This window comes from Girardinichthys multiradiatus, chromosome 7, assembly GCF_021462225.1.
Source record: "Girardinichthys multiradiatus isolate DD_20200921_A chromosome 7, DD_fGirMul_XY1, whole genome shotgun sequence".
NCBI classification, from domain to species: Eukaryota; Metazoa; Chordata; class Actinopteri; order Cyprinodontiformes; family Goodeidae; genus Girardinichthys; species Girardinichthys multiradiatus.
The window spans coordinates 28827309-28846859 of NC_061800.1; the positions used below are offsets into that span (position 1 = coordinate 28827309).

The window sequence follows — 19551 nt, forward strand, 5'->3', positions numbered from 1 at the left end:
CATTTCCCCCCAAAAAAACCTCTTGTAATCTCAAAGACATTTTGAAAACTGTGTTGAGAACCAATGACACATGTGCCATGATTTGAAGCACAACAAGTCCATGTCAGAATAGCTAAAGAAAAGGTTTTGGAGAGGCAAAGTCTGGACTTAAGTCTGCTTGAGATGCTGCAGTGTGACCTTAAACGAGCTTTTCATGCTTTAAGTCCTTCAATCTCCCAGCACAGGCAATAATTAGTGGGTAATTACTTGAACACATAGGTTCAACCTGTGTTGGATAGCTTTGTCCCTTAATAAATAGAATCATTGTTTAAAAACTCCATCTTGTATTTACTGAACATACCTTTTAGCTGGGTAACTTTTCTGTTTTAAAAATATATATTTTAACAGAATATGTAATATTCACATTTTCTGAAAAGCAGGAAATAATGTTTTCATTAGCTCAGCTGCATGCCTTGCCCATTAGAATTAGAAATAAACGCATTAAATACATGAGTATGCCTATAAATAATTACAGAAAAATATTACCATCTCAATTAAATTCCTATTTATTGTGACGCACCTGTATGTATAGTGTTGAAGTGTTTCATAAATGTGGTTTAAATAACTGTAATCCAACAGTGGCATCTAGTGGCCACTTTCAGTCTTGATCTATTATGGGGAGAAAACGAAACTAAATTAGTTTTGTTTTCCTGGGTATTACGTGCCTCAGCGAATCGTATTGGAAAGGCTAGGGCATGTCCCTTCAGTCGCAGCTGTAGTCGTTTTCATTATCGGATGACTGAGTCACGATGGCCTCGGATGACGATGAAATACATGAACGCCTCATAGAAGGCTTCACTGAGAGACTCCAACATATTATAAACGTAGAGGAGGTACTGGGATATTTACATTTCATTGAAACCGCACGAAAGGAACCGATCGTTCAGAAACTGAACACAGAGGGTAATGCATCGGCTGCGAAGTTGCTTATTAGTGTGGTCGTTGGGAAGCCTCATACAGAAGGCTGGTTCAGGGCCTTCGTTGACGCCTTGCACCATGGAGGCTCCAAACTTGCTGCTGACTACTTGGAGTCAAACCCCCCAGACCCCGAAGTGGAGGCGGAGAATGATTACTGTGTCCAGCTTATTCAGTTATTGGCTCCCAGTCTGGTGGACATGAAAACGGAAGAAGTGTGCACCCATTGTTTTTCTCGAAAGCTCCTAAATGATGTTGACAAAGACAAGGTGAGTGCAGCAAAGTGGGAGTGGTAGCTGTCCAACCCGCTGCTCAGCACAGTACATAAGTTAGGTAGATTAAAATAGATCGAATCAGCCGTCTTTGTCATATTTTGTATCTTCGTTACAACTGTTTAAACAATCCGATAATTAAATTGTGCTTTTTTCAAACGTTTCAATTCAGTTTTCACGTGGCCACAAGATGGCAGCATTGAGTCAGATGGAGCTCCGCTGCAGAACTGACTCAGAAACTTCGCTTATTTTGTTCAAAATCTAGATTCTAGCTGAAACGCGTAATAAAGGAAACAGAAGTGGAGCCAGTGTACTTCTGAGCAGAATCGTGAGATGTCGACCGGGTTGGATCTCTGAATTTCAGGAAATTCTGCGCATCACTGAACACAAACGCCTGTATGAGCTGACTGGAGGATCACCTGAATGTATAAAGCCGAGTGAGTGTCTGAACTTCCTCTGCTTCTGGAGTGCACATTTGTTGGAGGAAAGGATATCTCAGTGTGATTTAGGCTGATTTTGGGAGTGTTGTTGCACCTGAGTAATTACAGCTGGAGTACATGAACCCTAACTCAGTTTCTTAAGCAAATATGTATTAGCAAATATTTGCAGTACTATCCAATAGTTGTACTAACACTAGTTAACTGTAATTCATTATTCATCTGTATAGTGTTTTGTTTTTCAGCTTCATTTTGATATCTTTATAAAGGTGGTATGAGAAACATCATGCAATCATTAATGGATTTTCAGAGAAAGATGCTGCAGCAGAAGACAACCCGGAGGCTGAAAGCTGCCAGGGTGAGGAGTCCATGGAAATCGATGTCACCGAGGGACCTCCATATGACTCCACAGGTCTGATCAATGTTCCATCTATGAGTATATGGTTGCTGATGTGATCAGACCCAAAGGTTTTGCAGGTTCTCATAAATTTAATGATCTTAATTTGAAGCCTTAAAAATATTTTCCATCCTAGGTCTTACACTGCATTTACAGTTGAAACCAGAAATATGTGTGTACTGTATAAAAAGACCATTTATTTTTCCTCTGTCTGTCATTGAAATTTGACTAAACTTAAGTTCAGTTGGGATTACTAAAACTATTTCTATTTGCTAAATGCCAGAACGACTGAGAGATTTCTTTAGATTATTTGTATTTTACTTTGTTTAAATTCAGAACAGTTTACATACATTTGGAAAAATTACCTTTTCAGTTGTAAGACTTCAGTCAAACATTATGGGTTTTCTTTTTCCAGGCTTCTAACAACAGTTTGCTGGAATTTTGCTCCATTTCCTGACTCCTGGTATAACTGAGTCAGGTTTGTAGGCCGCCTGGATTGCAACACCTTTTCAGCTCCGCCCACGAAGTTTCTTTTGGACGGAGCTCAGAGTTTTGTGGTGCCTTCTCCGAAACATTTACTTTGTTGTCCTTAAGCAACTTAGTAGCTAATTTAACTGTATAATTAGGTTTATTCTGCATTTGGAAGACCCATTTGTGCCCAATATTTAACTTCCTGGCTAATGTCTTGAAATTCTGCTTCAGTATTTCCACATTAGGTCCTTTCTCATAATGCCCTCTATTTTGTGAAGTACAGCAGTCCTTCCTGCATCAAAACATTCCCACAACATGTTGCTGCCACCACCGTACTTCCCAGTTGGGTAAATGTTCCGAAGCTTTCAAGCATTCTCCTTTTTTCCCCAAATGTAATGATGGTCATTATGGTCAAACATATACATTGTGGTTTAATCAGACCACAGTACATGTCTCCAAAAATTAAGATCTTTATCCCTGAGTGCATTTGCAAACTGCGAACTGACTTTTTTTACATTGCTTTTGGAGTAATGGCCTCTTCCTGTCTGTGTGGCGGCTCACTCCATGTCTCGGAGGACTTGTTTCACTTTGGATAATGACACTCTCTTACCAACTTCAGCCAGCTTCTTTATAAAGTCTTTCGCTTTTGTCCGTGGCTTGATTCACAGGTTTTTGCACCTAAACACGTTCATCTCTGGGTCACAGAACCCACGATTCTCTTCTTGATATCCTGGCTTGTTTCTTTTGATTCTTCTACGAAAGGAAGCAGTATGTTTTAGATGTTGCTCTAAAATACAAACTAGGTGTGTCTCCAATTCACTCAGCGGTTGTAAGCCTTGACATCATAGTCTGGGCTTTCCCAATTTAGGAAATGTATGTAAACGTTTGAATTTGAAGAAAGTATGTTCTTTCAGTCTTTAGTTCTTCCCTAACATTTTAGAAGACCAGTGATGCAACAGCCCTGTTGGAAGGAGTTTAATACTCTTGAAATAACTCTTTTTCCAAAAACATCTCATTTTAGTTCCTTTTAGGTATGCTCTACCAGCTCGTTCTTCGTTGGATGTAGTTATCCATTATTCATTTCTCCATTATATCCATTATTAAGGTTTGGATCTCAGTTGCTAGCAAAAGTCTGTTTTCAATAATTGTTTAGCTTAATAAATACCGTGAGGATGCATTAATGTTTTTTTTTATTTAGGCGAAACAAAGCCTCCAGCTAAGCTGACAAATTTACGTTTAACTTGTTAAAGTTATTTAAGAAGTTAAAGTTAATTTGTTTAGAATTTATGTAAGAAATTACCATTATATAACTAATAGATACTGATAGAGCAAAGTCTACAGTGACCCCGAGATGCAACACATTTTACACATTTAACAGAAATTGGACAAAACGTAAGAATATTTTACAAATTACACAAATATATAAAAAACACAACTTCAGAAATTGTATTCCAAAAAGCAGATCATCTAAATTGGGAGCATGACATTTAAATGAACAAAAAGAAAGCTTCATGAAACACTTTCCTGCCAATCAGCTTAGGGTATGAAACACAACAGGAGCAATTTCCTCATTATTCTTTTATGAAATAATTTGTGCACTGATGTGCATTATACTTTTTTGTTTTCATTGTGCTTTCTGTTTTTATTTTCCAAGATGATGCTGCACTTTCTTTCATCCTTCTGTGTTTAATAAGATTGTATAGTTTCATTGATGCTTTAGATTTACTGTTGTTTTCCACATTACGGCCACCACAAAAATATAGGCTGCATGTAGTGGCCGTGTAAACCTTAGATACAACTGGTTTTGAGTAAAAACAGAAATTCTCCCATCTTTTTTCATTGGGAGGAACTGACTTTTTCTGCCCATTTCCTGTGCAGAATTTAGTTCAAATCTGCTGTTTTTCGTGAGTTTATTTTAATTAAATCTTTTTTTTTCTTTTCAGGTCTATATGCAAGCGCTGAAAAGTTCAGTATTATGGAGAACCTACACCCAGGTGAGTCTCATTTACCCTCACCCATATTCTCAACATTGTTATGACTCTATAAACTCTCCAAGAAATGTGTTTTTGTCCTACCAAACCCACCAGTATTAAATTAGCTCAGGTAATTGTCAGAAAAATGTGCATTTGAGCTTTAGTTCGTATTGTACAGAGTGAGATTAGCTGGAAGGTTGGTGTGGAACATTTTCTTGCCTTTTGGTGTGGCATGAATAATTCCATGTGAGAGCCCTGAAGAACCACAGAGAGGTCGCAGAGGACGGAGCACAGTGGTGCTTCAAATGAAAACCACATGCTGACTCAGTATTAGCATATCGGAAAGGAATCTGTGGAGTGTAGCGTTTAGGGTGCTTTGTATGCATGCTTTGTCTTCTTCAGTTTTCCAGGAGGGGGGGGGGGGGGGGGGGGGGGGGGGGGGGGGGATTTATGTTGCAGTGTTCTACATTTGTCATCACCCAAGGGGTGGCGTACAGTCTGAACAGCATCAGTATATCAGGGGAGACACAATCGTTGATGCTTACGCTCAAAAGTTCTGATATGCCTGATTTCGGGCAGTAGGAGGCGACAGATGTGTTGCTCCCACCCCAGGTTTGAACCAGGAATATCCTCAATGCGGGATGGGGAGCGATGCCCTATATTTTAATTACTTATTTTAATCTTACAACAGCAAATCTAAATTGCATTTAAAACCAAGCAGCCAACAGAAAAATAGATTTTGTTTATAAATTTGTTTGAGCTGAAAGTTACACTTCTCAGAAATAAGGCTCTAAACCTGACTGAGTTTTCAGAGTCAATGATTTCAAACAGAATATGTAACATGTGAAATGATTTGATTTCTCTTCCCTTTCAAATATAATTTACAGAAGCAGATTCTGTACATACCAAATTAATAGTGCCTGGGACCTGCTGGTAAACTTTGAAGCCCTCCAGGAGCACATTTCTGTTGTTGTTGTACAGGCTTTATCTCTCCATCAGGACAGACTTGTGTTGAACCTAGGAAGATAATTAAAAACTGTCTGCACTGAGAATAAAGTCCATCCATACAATGCCTTGCAAAAGTATTACAAGCACAAACATCAGTTTATTTTAATGTGAATAGACAAAGATAAAGTAGTACACAATTATAAAGTGAAAGAAAAAGGGATACATAGTTGTGTTTGTTTTGTAGAACTAAAGTTCTAACCACCTCTCACTGTAATTACAGCTGCAAGTCTTTGGGTGTATGTCTCCACCAGCTTTGTATATCTTGTGACTTGAAAGCTTGCACATTGTTCTTTGCAGAATAGCTCATGCTCAGTCAGACTGAATGGAGGGTGTCTGTGAGCAGCAATGTTTTACATCTTGCCAAAGGTTCTCAGTTAGTTTGAGCTGTGGACTTTGACTGGGCCATTCTAACATATGATTGTGTTTTGATCTCAAGCATTTCCTTGTAGATCTGGTCTTTTGAGGTATTCCTGGTTTGCCTTGTAGCCACCATTCTATTACCTCTGACCAGTTTCCTCAGAGCATGGTGCTACCACCACCTTGTTTGAAGCCTGAGGATAATGTGAACAAGGTGATATGCAGTGTTAGTTTTCCACATCACATAACATTTTGCATGGCCAAAAAGCTCTATTTAGGTCTCATCCTTCCAGAACACCTTCCACATGTTTGCAGTATCCTCTACAATGCTGGTGGCGAAACTGAAACCGGACTTCTTGTAGCTTTCATTTAGCAACAGCTTTCTTTTGGCAAATGCTTTAAGGCACAGGTAGACGCTAATTTCTGAGTTTAACGTTTATTTTTTCTTCGGTAAGCACTTGTTGAAAGGTGTCATATAAATAAACTTTACTTACTTAGTCGGCAACTTCTGAAGGGAATTAATTGTACTGGAACGTGTTTAGGGGTATGAAAGTAAGTTGGATTTTAATTCCCTGCCACACTTTTATAGATTCTTATTAAAACAAATAAAACCATGTATTTGTTTTTTAATTCACTCAATAATTATGCACTACTTTGTGTTGGACTTGCACATAAAATGTTGATTAAACATCATTACGGTCTGCAATTGTGACAAAATGTGAAACAGTGAAGACAGGCCACTGTATTTTGCAAGTTTTTATATGTATAAATGTGAGGACTGTGAGAAAATGTGAAACTCATAACGTAATGGGGGAATTAATGAAAATTCTACGTAATGCTTTAGTAATTCATCACCCCCAGCCGGGACAGAACAAATGACTCACTGTCTGCCAGCAACTTTAAATCCAGCTAAGGCGGATCTTACTGTGCAGGAACAGCAGACTTAATAGAACTAAATTCTCCCACATAAAAGCAACAGTGAAAATGATACTTAGGTTACATGCCATGAAATGATGGAGTTTTTCTCAATTATTTCAAACAAGTAAATTTCCTTTGCCTATTTTCATGTAATTACTCATTTTAGATGTGACATGCTCTTGTGAAAATGCAGATAAATTATTTTGGACTGTTCAATTGTTCCTAAATAGTATCCTCTGGTGCATTTACTTGCATGTTTTGCCACAGCAAATAGGTATTTCTGCTGTAGTTTGTTTAGAACTGACCCAATATGTATTTTTCCTCATTCTCCTCCTAACCTTGACAAATTTGAGGTTTTAAAACTCCACATGATGCTTTTCAGGATAGTTCTGTGTGCTGGATGCACATAAAAATGGTTCCATTTATAAAAACAGCTTAAAAAGGACATTCCATGACAATGTGTAATTGTGGCATGCTGACATAGGCCGAAGTTTTTTCTGACTAAGCCTTTGCTCTGCTTTGCAGATTTAAGTGACTGTCCAGCAGCAGAAGCAGCAGGAACCACAAAAGAAGGCCCAAAAGAAACAGATGGTTTTCTTCGGGACTATCAGATGGAGGTGGCCCAGCCTGCCTTGAAAGGGGAAAACATTATTATTTGCCTCCCCACAGGAAGCGGTAAAACCAGAGTCGCAGTGTACATTACCCAAAAACATCTGGACAGCAGGAGAGCAGAGGGGAAATCAGGGAAGGTGGTTGTCCTGGTGAACAAGGTACAAGAATCTGACTCTGGTTTACCTGACTTATGGGCTTTGGCTGCTTTGCTTTATTCAGGTCCACAGAAAACACTGAAGGTACCGGCCACAAATCCCATGCCATAAGTTTTATACTGCATATGCCAGTGCACTGTGTTAATCTTTGGCCCATATAAGTTCTGGACTGAACAGGGAAAATAAATACTATGTGATGGAAAAAAAAAAATTTCCAGCCATAAAACTATCTTGTAGGAGTTTGGAAAAAGTAATCCTGTGTGACTGAAAGCCATTTTAGTTTTTAATCTTCATTCCTGAGCAATAAGTAGGTCTGTTGTACCCAAACAGTAAAGTCTGTGTATTCCCTTTGTAAACAGTGTGCAACAAAATCTCCTGCATCCACTAATTAGAAGCCCTGCCTTAAACAAAAGAAATAAAGCTCTGACTATATTTAGCTGTGGTGGGTGTGGACATGGTGCCTTTTAGATCCTGGATAGCTCTGTAGTGGCCGAAAGTCATTTTGTTGTTTTAAAAACAAATTCAGGTTCATGAAATATTCTCTTTTGCCTTCTAGATTCCTCTTGTGGAGCAGCATTTCTCCACTGAGTTTTGGCCCTCCCTGAAGCCCAAGTACAAAGTGGAGAGGGTCAGCGGAGACTCCCAGCTCAAAATTTCCTTCACTAAAACTGTAGAAAGAAACGACATCATCATCTGCACGGCCCAGATTCTTGAAAATTACTTGGAGAGGGCTGACAGCGGAGAGGATGAAGGGGTGAAGCTAAGCGGTAGGATTTTCAAGCATTTATTTTCTAAACTCTATGAAGTTTGTTGTGAGTAAACAACTCAATTTGATTTAATTTACTAACCCAACCTAGGGTCAAATATGCACAGATCCATTTCTGGGTGAGTTTAACAGAACTATGTTGGGTTATGGGTTTGACAGCACATTGGTTAGGTTAGGATTTATAGACAGAAGAATAGGTCAAAATGACAAAATGACATGAAGGTTACCGAAGAGTGGGTTAAAAAACTCTTTATCGGGATGACTGAACAAGTAACCTTGGATATAAAATTAATTCTCATAAGATCTTTAATGATAAACAATTAGATTTGGATAGCAAAATTAGCACTCCTAATATGACACCACATAAAACTAAAATAAATTTTATTTGCAATTTGCAAACTCCATGCAGAGAGACCCTTGGCTGGGATTTAAACCCCAGGACCTTCTTGTCACAAGGCAACAGTGCTACCAACTGCGCCTCCATGCAGCCTTGGGTAGAAAACATTCCTTAGAAAACCAACATTAAGTTGTATTTTATATCTTCTTGATAATTGCACATTATCATAACACTTTCTAAAAACTATGACATTCATACATGTTAAACCTAAGGTGTATGTAGATATATATATATATTTGCTGTTAGTGTCACCCCCCAGGATCTTGTGTAATGTAGAAAGAATCCATTGGAGACTGACATGTCTGGGAAAACATTGTTAATAAAACAGTCCCACAAAGATCATACTGATCATAATGTAAATCCATGAGCATAGATGTCAAAATGAAATGCTAAGGATAACATAAATAATAATAAAGAAATGTTGATAAGTCATAATATGCAAACATAAAAAGGCTTAATAAAGTCCAACTGAAGAGCTTGGTTAAAAATGCAGATGGAGAATTCAAATCTAGGGCTTTGTGGGCGGAGAGAGATGGGAAAGCCTGACTGAAAGAACAAAAGGGGAACTCCATATATTACACAATTCAAAACATGCAGTAAAATTATTAGAGCAAATCCAAGCACACACCAAAACCCTGTAAACTTAAAAACAAAACCATAAGCAATTGTGTCAGAAGAGGGGGAAAAAAAAATTCAAGTTTGTTTAACATGCAGTTAAAAAAATGTGATCAGAAATTTGGAATACGTGCATTAAGTCCTCCCTGGGCTGCCACCTTACTGTGGTGGAGGGGTTTGAGTGTCCCAATGATCCTAGGAGCAATGTTGTCAGGGGCTTTATGCCCCTGGTAGGATCATGTAAGGCAAACAGGTCCTTGGCGAGGGATCAGACAAAGCACAGTCCACAGACCCCTTATGACGATTACAATAAATGGAAACAGTGTTGCCTCGCCCAGACATGGTTCACCAGGACCCCACTCTGGAGCCAGGCCTGGCGGTGGGGCACACTGGCGAGTGCCTGGTGGCCGGGCTTTCATCCATGGAGCCCGGCCGGGCACAGCCCAAAGAGGAAACGTGGGTCCCCCTCCCGATGGGCTCACCACCGGTGGGAGGGGCCAGAGGGGTCGGGTGCAATGTGGTATGTGTGGCGGCCGAAGGCAGAGACCTTGGCGGTTTGATCCTCGGTTGCAGAAGCTGGCTCTGGGGATGTGGAATGTCCCCTCTCTGGTGGGGAAGGAGCCTGAGTTGGTGTGTGAGGTAAAAAGGTTCGGGCTAGAAATAGTCAGGCTCACCTCGATGCACGGCTCTGGCTCTGGAACCAGTCTCCTTGAGAGGGGCTGGACACCCTTCCTCTCTGGAGTTGCCCTTGGTGAGAGGCACCGAGCTGGGGTGGCCATACTTGTTGCACCCCATCTTGTCGCCTGTACGTTGGGGTTCACCCAGGTGAACAATAGGGTAGCCTCCCTCCGCCTATGGGTGGGGGGACAGGTTCTGACTGTTGTTTGGGCTTATGCACCAAACGGCAGTTCAGACTACCCACCCTTTTTGGAGTCCTTGGAGGAGGTGTTGGAGTGCGCCCTTCCGGCAGACTCCCTTGTTCTGCTGGGGAACTTCAATGCTCATGTTAGCAATGACAGTGAGACCTGGAGAGGTGGGGGACATTGAGTCCGAGTGGGCCATGTTCCACACCTTCATTGCCGAGGCAGCTTACTAGAGCTGTGGTCACAAGGTTGTTGGTGCCTGTTGCAGCGGCAATCCTCGAACCTGCTGGTGGACACCAGCGGTGAGGGATGCTGTCAGGCTGAAAAAGGAGTCCTATCGGGTATTTTTGGCCTGATGGGTACCGGCAGTCCAAGCGGCATGCAGCTCGGGTGGTTGCTGAGGCAAAAACACAAGCGTGGGAGGAGTTCGGAGAGGCCATAGAAACTTTGGGGCGATTGTGGTCCACCATCTGGCATCTCGGGGGGGGGGGGCTCACTGAGGAAGCGGAGCGTGGGGATCTTGGTGCGGGCTCTCCAACCAATCTCTGGTGCTGAGGTCCCTGAGGTGATTAAAAAGCTCCTCGATGGTAAGGCCCCGGGGGTGGATGAGATTCGCCCGGAGTACCTTAAGGCTCTGGATGTTGTAGGGTTGTGGTTTGGGGTGCTGCCTCAAGTGTCAAGTATTTCGGGGTCTTGTTCACGAATGAGGGAAAAATAGAGCGGGAGATCAACAAACAGATTGGTGCTGCATCAGCAGGGATGCAGGCGCTGTACCGGTGTGTCGTGGTGAAGAGAGAGCTAAGTCAAAAAGCGAAGCTCTCGATGTACCGGTCGATCTACGTTCCTACCCTCATCTATGGTCATGAGCTTTGGTTTATGACCAAAAGAACGAGATCACGGATACAAGCATGAGTTTCCTCCGCAGGGTGTTTGGGCTCTGCCTTAGAGATAGGTTGCAAATGACTTACTACTGAGGGAAACTTTTATCATGGTGGCTATTAAAAGGCAATTAAAGCTAAGTCCTTGTAACAACAAAATTCAAAACCCAACAACAAAGCAATAGCTCATGGGAGTTTTAAACTGTTGTTTTTCTGGCTTCTTATATCGGTGAGATGTGCTGCAGTGACAAAGCCAGCTTGAACAGCAGATTTGGTTTCAGATACAGTATGTTATTCTTATAGTGATCCTTAGAGCTACAGCAAAACTATTCTTTCTTATTTTATTTTGATTCAAAAATGTGTTCCTTGCTGCTGTTCATTCAAGTTAATGTTGAGTAAAGGACTATATCCATTAGCCACCAGTGCCCACACTGCCCCTGCTAAAGGGCAGAGGGAGATTACAGCTAAATCTTTCATGAAACCTTTTAGAAAAAAAAGATTCTGCTATATAGACTGAACAGTAAACATTCATTTCTTGTTAAGATTCAATTTTTTCTTAGTAAGAATTAAGATATACCTTCAAACTAAATGTGGTTGCAACATCTCAAAATTTGTCTAAAATCTGTCCTGGACTTCACTTCTGACGCTGATATGCTCTGGAATAGATAACCACCCAGAGGACTCGGAGCAGGATTTTCCCCCGACAGGATCTTGTCAAATTCTTCCGACTAGTCCAAGGTGGAATAGCCACCTCGTAGGAACATATGCTGTTTGTCGAAACACTTGAAAGCATTCATTTTTTTTCCTTCCTCTTGGCTCTCAGGCCACATGTCTGTTCAAGCTATTGGTGTGTGGCTGGATCGAATGCACAGGAGAGCATCTGTCACAGCCAATCAAGCTGCCACTCTGCATTCTCCTTCTCTTCTGGGACAAATTTCAATCACACAGTTTAGACCTAAGTAATTGTAGCTCACCTTACTTGGATCATGTTGAAGTCTGAATTTATTCTTGAAGCAGGCAGTTCTCCTACAAATGTTATTGTTTGGTTTAAACTGCTGTCTCAAATGTTTCTCCAAAAGTGCTGGTTTGTGTTTTGCAGATCTGACACTGATCATAATAGATGAATGTCACCACACCCAGAAAGGAGGAGTCTACAACCACATCATGATGCGGTACTTGAAACAAAAGCACAAGAACATAAAGCTCAAGAAGACGGAGAAGAAGCTCGTACCGCTCCCTCAGATCCTGGGCCTGACCGCCTCACCAGGGGTCGGGGGTGCCAACACACTGAGTAAAGCTGAGGAGCACATCCTGCGAGTAAATATTCTGCTTACTATTGCATCAACAACTTTTGTTTAAAAAAATATAATTCATTGAGGACCGTGCTCCTAAGTCAATGTATTCATATAGTGCATTTAAAAACAGCGCAAGTTGACCAAAATGCTTCAGAAATTTACCAAACAACAATAAAATAGCATAGAAACATGCTAAAGTAAATAAAAGTCAGAAGAGTTAAGACTTCTAATAGTATTTAGTGTCTTATGTTCAATCATTCAAAGGCCAGGGAAAAGAGAAGAGTTTTTAAAAGTAATATAAATTATCTATCTGATTATAGACAAAGTTTTGGAGCAGCCACAAAGAATGCTCGAAAACCTCCACGTTTTAAGTTTGATCTTGGTGCAGCAAGTAGAAACTGACTGGTTGACCAGAGTTCTCTTAGAGGGGTGGAAATGTTGAGATAATGTAGATCGTATGGGGCTAGACCATTTGAATATTTTAAGATAACATTTCAAGTTTCCTAATATTATATATGATATGTTGCATAACATATAATTGCAAATGTCTGTGCCTCTTTTGTAGATTTGTGCAAACTTGGATGCTTCCAAAATCATGACAAGAAGCCTTGGGAAAGATAAAAAGGAACAAAGAAAATCTATTCTGACCGTCGAACCAAGAAAAGAGGTAGACTTTGTTTTATTATAAACAGGATATTCACATTAACACGGTTAAGTTTTTCTTTCGTAGAGCAGAGATAATTGTATTTTTACCCAAATATCCTTATCAGGATCCCTTTGGTTGTGTGATCAAGACAATCATGAATGCCATTCATGAACATGCCGAGCTTAGCCCCACCTGTGACCTGGGCTCTCAGAATTATGAACAATGGGCTGTTCAAAGAGAGCGGCAAGGTGAGCAGAGAATATTACACCATTCTTAAGACATGTCAATGTAAATCACTGTAAAGGATGACTAAATAGATTATGATTATACAAATGACAAAATGTATATCCCGTAACATTGTTTAATAAATTTTTTCAAATAAATTTTATATTTTTAGGAATCTAAAGCCTCAGTCTTTATGTTTCTGACCTTAATTGTACAAGTTTAGTAAAACTTCTGGGAAGTATTATAGCTCCACAAAATTCTCCTTCACTTTACTTGCAGTGTCCCTGTTATAACCCTTTAACACTAACTCTTTATTATGGCTGCCAGTTTTGAGCTGAAAAATATCTAATGAAATTACCTCCTTCTGTTTTAGCCGCCAAAGATGGAGACCAGGCAGTGCGGGTCTGCGCAGAGTACCTGCGTCGGTACAATGAAGGTCTGATTCTGAGCAACACCATTCGCATGTGCGACGCCCTCAGTTACCTGAACAAATTCCACGAGGAGCAAATCAAGAAGAAAACGACACCAGATGAAGAGCAGAACATACAAATAACAGAAACAGAGAGATTCCTGTTCAATTTGTTTAAAGGTGATTTCTTTTTTCTCTTTTGTTTTGCAAGTTGGTATTCATGTAAATGTTCACCACTATAGATTTTGTCTGTGGCATTTCTTATCAGTCACAGTAACAGTTTGATAAATATTTTTGTTTGGTTAGTTTCCAGTGCAGTAGTGCGCCGCACAGTGGCGCAGTTGGTAGCACTGTTGCCTTGCAGCAAGAAGGTCCTGAGTTCGACTCTTGGCCAGGGGTCTTTCTAAATTGCCCTAAGGTGTGTGAATGAGAGTGTGCATGGTTGTTTGTGTATTGCCTTGCGATGGACTGGCAACATGTCCAGGGTGTACCCACCCTTAGACTGCTGGAGATAGGCAGCAGCTTCCCCATGACCCACTGTGGAAGAAACGGTAGAAAATGACTGACTTGTTTCCAGTGTTGGGATTTGTTCTGGTGGGCTTAGCCAGGCTTAAAATGAGAGACTTTAGCAAAATATTCTCCTGCAGAGCTTGCTAAGTAAATTCCTCAGTTTCCTCATCTGTATTCAAGCCAAAATCAGCAGTGTCATGTTGAATTCAAGTGTTGTTACTTGAAAGCAGCATCTGAAATACATTTTTACTGCATCCAGGCTAACAGAATGAAATTGTGCTTTAGAGTTCCTTTTTGATGGATTTTATTTAAGCTCTCTTCCTTTATCAAGTCCATTGTCTTGCCAATCGTTGTACATTGCGTTGTAAAAAGCAGTCACACCTCTTGAACTTTTCCACATTTCTCATGTTACAACCAGTAACTCCAGTATATGTTATTTTGCGTATTCCCTTGTCTGTTTTCCCACACATAAACTTCAGTGACATTACATTTTCATTTCATTGCGCTTAAAATGATGTTGGCACACCCTTTGCAGCTTAAAAAGCTTTAACCCTTCAGGAAAGGCTTTCAATAACGTTAAGGACGACATTTGTTGACTGTTCTTCTGGAAACACATTTGTAAGGTCAGACATTGATGTTGGAGAGGGAAAGGCTCGCAGTATCTGCTCAAAATCATCCCAAAGATTCTCTATCAGGTTAAAGTCAGGATATGCAGTCCACACAAGTTCCTATAAATCAAACTTGCTTATTGAAGTAATGGAGCTTGCTTTGTGCAGCAGTGCATAGTCACGTTGAAACAGGTAGGGGCCATCACCAAACTGGCGAAACATTTAATGCTTCAGCATTAGTAGGCCCTTTCACTAGAACTAAGGGGCCAGGCCAAGCTCCTAAAAAAACAACCCCATGTTTGTCACTATGCGGCTAAGCATTTGCTTACCCTACACTCTGATTTTATTCAGCCCACCACATCGTTATTGCACCAGCAACTGTTGGCTGTGGAATATTTAGCAGTGAGGAATGGCATCCTATCGTAGTACCAAGCTGGATTTTACTGAGTTCCTGAGAGCAGCCCATTTTTTCACAAATCTTTTTACAAGCACTCTGCATGTCTAGGTGCTTGATTTTATACATTTGTGACCATGGAAGTGATTGGAATATCTGAATCCAATGACTTAGAGGGTTGAGCAAATACTTTGTCCAATGCAGTACATTTTAATGCGATTTTATTTAGTAGACGAACAAAAAATAGCTCACAATTCGGAAATGAAAGGAGAAGTATAAATGGTTTTCTTTAAAGTTAAGAAATTAAAAACTGAAATGTTTGGTGTGTATTTCCTTTCAACCCTTTTTTGTTTTTTACTTTTATCCCTTCTGAGTCAATACTATATAGAACTATATAGATGTTTTTGCAATATTTACAGTTGCAAGTATGAATAACTCAGGCTCAGTCAGCTTGTTGTACTGAGCTTCATTTACTGTTATCAGGGTAAAGGGTGCAAAATATACAAAATTCATTTGTAAAAATCTTTAAAAAACATGTATACTTTTCTTTCCACCTCATAATTATGTGATATTTTGTGTTGATCTGTCACCCAATCCCAATAAAATGCATTGAAGTTTGTAGTTGTAATGTGAGAAAATGTGAAAGGCTTTAGGGGGTGTAAATAGTTTTGCCAGGGATGGCAGTTGTAAATGTGTTGACTTTAAATTTGGTGAAGAGATTTTACTCAGTTCTTTAACATCCACACCCTGCAGACAAAAAGGAAGAGCTGGAGAAGCTTGCAAGGGATCCAAAGTACGAAAACGACAGCCTGTCAAAACTCAGAACTAAAATTTTGCAAGAGTTCAGCACCAGGGAGATGGCCCGAGGGATAATTTTCACCAAAACACGTCACAGCGCTATAACTCTTAGCCAGTGGATTCAAGAAAACCCCAAGTTTGCTGACATTGGAGTAAAACCTTCTCATGTCATTGGAGGAGGAGACCAGAGTGATACTAAACCAATGACTGCTGTAAGTACATGATACTTAAACTGTGCTCTGTTTGGCTGCAATGTCCCAAGTACTTGATACGTGACCTGCAGTTGTATTCCTCAGGCAGAACAAAAGGATGTGTTAAAAAAGTTCAGAACCGGTGAACTTAACCTGCTAATTGCTACAACAGTGGCAGAGGAAGGTCTGGACATACCAGCATGCAATTTTGTTATCCGATATGGCCACGTGACCAATGAAATTGCTATGATTCAGGTTAGTGAAATGAACAAGGTGACTTTTTCTTTAATTCAATATAATTAAGGGAGTAGACTTTTATTTATATAGGACATTTCATTCATAAGGTACCTGAAAGGGCTTGACAACATTTCAGCTGATATAATAAACAAGCACTACCTTTTACAGTCTCAAGGCAGAGGACGAGCTGATGACAGCACATACACCGTCGTGGATGTAAAGAACTCAGGTGTTGCTGAAAAGGAGTGTGTCAATGAATACCGTGAGGATATGATGAACAAAGCCATTCAGAAAATCAAAGCCTTAAGTCAAGTGAATTACAACAAACAGGTCAATTTTACAAATATTTGTTTCCCATGTATTTTCTTCTAAAGACTCTGCTTTTTAACTTTTTTTTCACTTTGATCAGATCACTGAGTTTCAAATTCAGGCTATAATGGAGGAAAGAATGAGACAGGTAAAGCAGAAGAAGAAGGCTATTAAGGATGAGAGCCCATCTGCTGTGAAGTTTAGCTGTCGAAACTGTATCCAAAACATCTGCAGCGGTGAAGACATCCATGTCATTGAAGACATGCACAAAGTCAATGTTACGGCACAGTTTAGGTACAAATAATAATTTAACCTTTTTGTCACTTGCGTGTTTATTTGCATGGGTAAATGTACTCTTTTTTTTTTTTTTTTTGTACAGGAAACATTTCATTCAGAGAGAAAACACATCTCTTCAGGAGCGACGTTTGGATTATGAGACCAATGGTGTCATAGCTTGCAAAGCCTGTGGTCAGGTAAACATATTGCATGGTTTTTAGATTTGCAGTGTTAGCAGTAACTTCAGATGAAGTGTCTTTCTAGACCTGGGGCCATGCCCTGCCTCCATGCTAAACCCCTGAATCCTTTTCCAGACTGTCACATTACAACTGCAAACTTTCAGTTAATTTATTGGGATCTCTGATAGACAAAAAAAAAATTTGCACATAACTGTAAAGTGGTTTTTACTTTTTTGTCCAGAAATAAATGCATCTGTACTCACCCTCAGCAATTACATTTGGGTCTGGTCTACCAAATACTAATTCTCATTAGTCTGGCATTTAATAAATAGAAATAAACAAATGTTTATTAATGTTCTCTGACAAACCCCTGATGCATTCACAGAATAGCTTTGTTTTTACTGAAATTAAACTACACGTAGGTGGATTCTCTTTACTAATAAGATAATTTCTGAATGCAGTTGGTCGCTAAATTTTATTTAGGTATATCAGTAAAAGATTTTCATTGGTTAAAAATTTCACAAATCATATATCATTGTCCTTGCACTTAACAATTATGGGCACCACGTTTTTTGTGTTTTTTTAAACTTCCCTTCTGTTGCAGACATGGGGTTCGATGATGTGGTACCGTGGGATTGAGCTGCCCTGCCTCCATGTGAAAAACTTTGTGGTGAATATAAATGGGAAAAAGAACAGCAACTACAGCAAGTGGAGCGACCTCCCTGTCAAGTTTCCTGCCTTCGATTACATCGAACATGCCAGCCTGATGGCACAGAGCTCAGACGATGAAGAAACAGAATGAACCCGAAAAAACAAATCAAATAACCTTTTTTTGTTGAGGGGTGGTTACGCCTCATGCATCCATTGAAGAATGAACAGAATTGGGGTTCATTTTTACTTTACTTAGATTTAAGTATTTTTATTGAGAACAAGTGGACCTTTTCTTCAAATTTTGCACTTAGCTTAGATAATGCATCATTTATTTTAAATCTGAATCGATTTTCAAAAATGACTTAAAACTGTATTTTCTTCAGAAGTCATTGTCGTCCCCTGATATAGGAGGCAGTGAGCCTGCGATTGCCCCCCCAGAGCCCACCTGTCAAGTTGCATGCACACAAACAGGTGCTGTTGACTCTGTTTAATTCACCCATCAGCGAGTGACTCACCACTGTTGAGACAGAGCTATTTAATGAGGCAACCTTTTTAACCTGTGTGTCCACATCCTTTTGGATGACCCTAACCAATTGGGCAATACTGCAAGTTGTACAGATCTCTTCCAAATGAACATTTTTCTAGTAGGAAAAACATTTGTTTATGGTAAAATTGAACTGAAAGTTGAACAGATTCATCTGCATGTAGTTTTTTAAAAGATGTGTTAAACAGATGGCACTTTAAGTGTTACATGAAACCTCTAAGACAGTGTTCTCAAGCTTTTCAGCTTCTGATACACAAGAAAACACTGGAAAAGATGTTAATTAACTAAAGTTAATTAACTAAAGTAACAGCATCATTAGGCATTATGTTGCTTCTTTTACATTGTAGGTACTGTTTTTGTTTTTGTTTTTTTTTAACAGTTATGGCATAAATATGCTTTTACAATTCTTTACTTTGATCATTTAGATTTTTAAATTTCTGTGGAGGATCCCAAGACCCTACTCTTGTACCTCCAGAGGGGTACTGACCAAAACTTTCTGAACAGCCCCTCAAAGGGTATTGCTTCATGTGCACAGCACGTAGAGTACCTGACGTCTTTTCTTTTCATGCCTAAAAATCTAACATTTGGCACATGAATGTATTCAACTCCTCCCATTACTTTGTTCCATCACTATCCTGTTGTCAGGAAATTATCTAGCTTCATTTTCATGTAGATTTTGACCATATTTTAAGAACCAGTGAAGCATGAGTTTAGCAAAATAAAATTTACACTGATTATATTTGCTTAACTCACTCAGTTGAGAGGTACATAAAATCAGCATGCATGATAACCTGTTTTGTTGTTGGGTTTGTGTGACTGCTAACATTACCTGGGATTTTAATGATTCAAATATTTTTGATAGAATGTCGACTATACGAGGGGATGTTTATTGCTCATCAAGAAAACACAAGTGCTCTTTGGTTTTATGTAATTTTACATCTCCAATAAAACTATATAAACGTTTTTTTTTTTAACATTGTCATTATTAAAGTTCAACAATCTTCAGTGTAATTTGAGTTTTTATATTGACTGACCACAGCTAAGTTATACAAAAAGAGGAAAAGAAAAAAATGAATTGCTTTTAATTTTCCATTTTACAAATATCTAAAAATGGGATCTGCATTTATGTTGAGACCCTTTTCCACTGATACCCCTGAACAGAATCTAGCGCAACCAATTGAATGCAGATGTCACCCAATTAGCCAA

The 19551-nt window shown here is 39.6% G+C and overlaps 1 protein-coding gene across 2 annotated transcripts; it reads left to right on the forward strand.

Annotated features, from left to right (window-relative positions):
• The first annotated feature begins 670 nt into the window (after window positions 1-670).
• On the forward strand, window positions 671-19308 carry ifih1 (interferon induced with helicase C domain 1). Of its 2 annotated transcripts, XM_047370153.1 has the most exons (16): window positions 671-1223; window positions 1492-1663; window positions 1974-2075; window positions 4475-4525; window positions 7313-7557; window positions 8111-8321; window positions 12173-12390; window positions 12934-13035; window positions 13139-13262; window positions 13613-13828; window positions 15914-16170; window positions 16255-16404; window positions 16555-16716; window positions 16796-16989; window positions 17075-17168; window positions 17755-19308. In XM_047370153.1, exons 1-16 carry the CDS (start codon window positions 789-791, stop codon window positions 17950-17952), a joined length of 2931 nt encoding a protein of 976 aa, XP_047226109.1. In that variant the 5' UTR covers window positions 671-788; the 3' UTR covers window positions 17953-19308. The 2 variants fall into 2 exon arrangements, with proteins under 2 accessions (XP_047226109.1, XP_047226110.1); XM_047370154.1 differs by lacking the exon at window positions 671-1223 and having other exon boundaries at window positions 1501-1663; window positions 1933-2075.
• The last annotated feature ends 243 nt before the right edge of the window (window positions 19309-19551 follow it).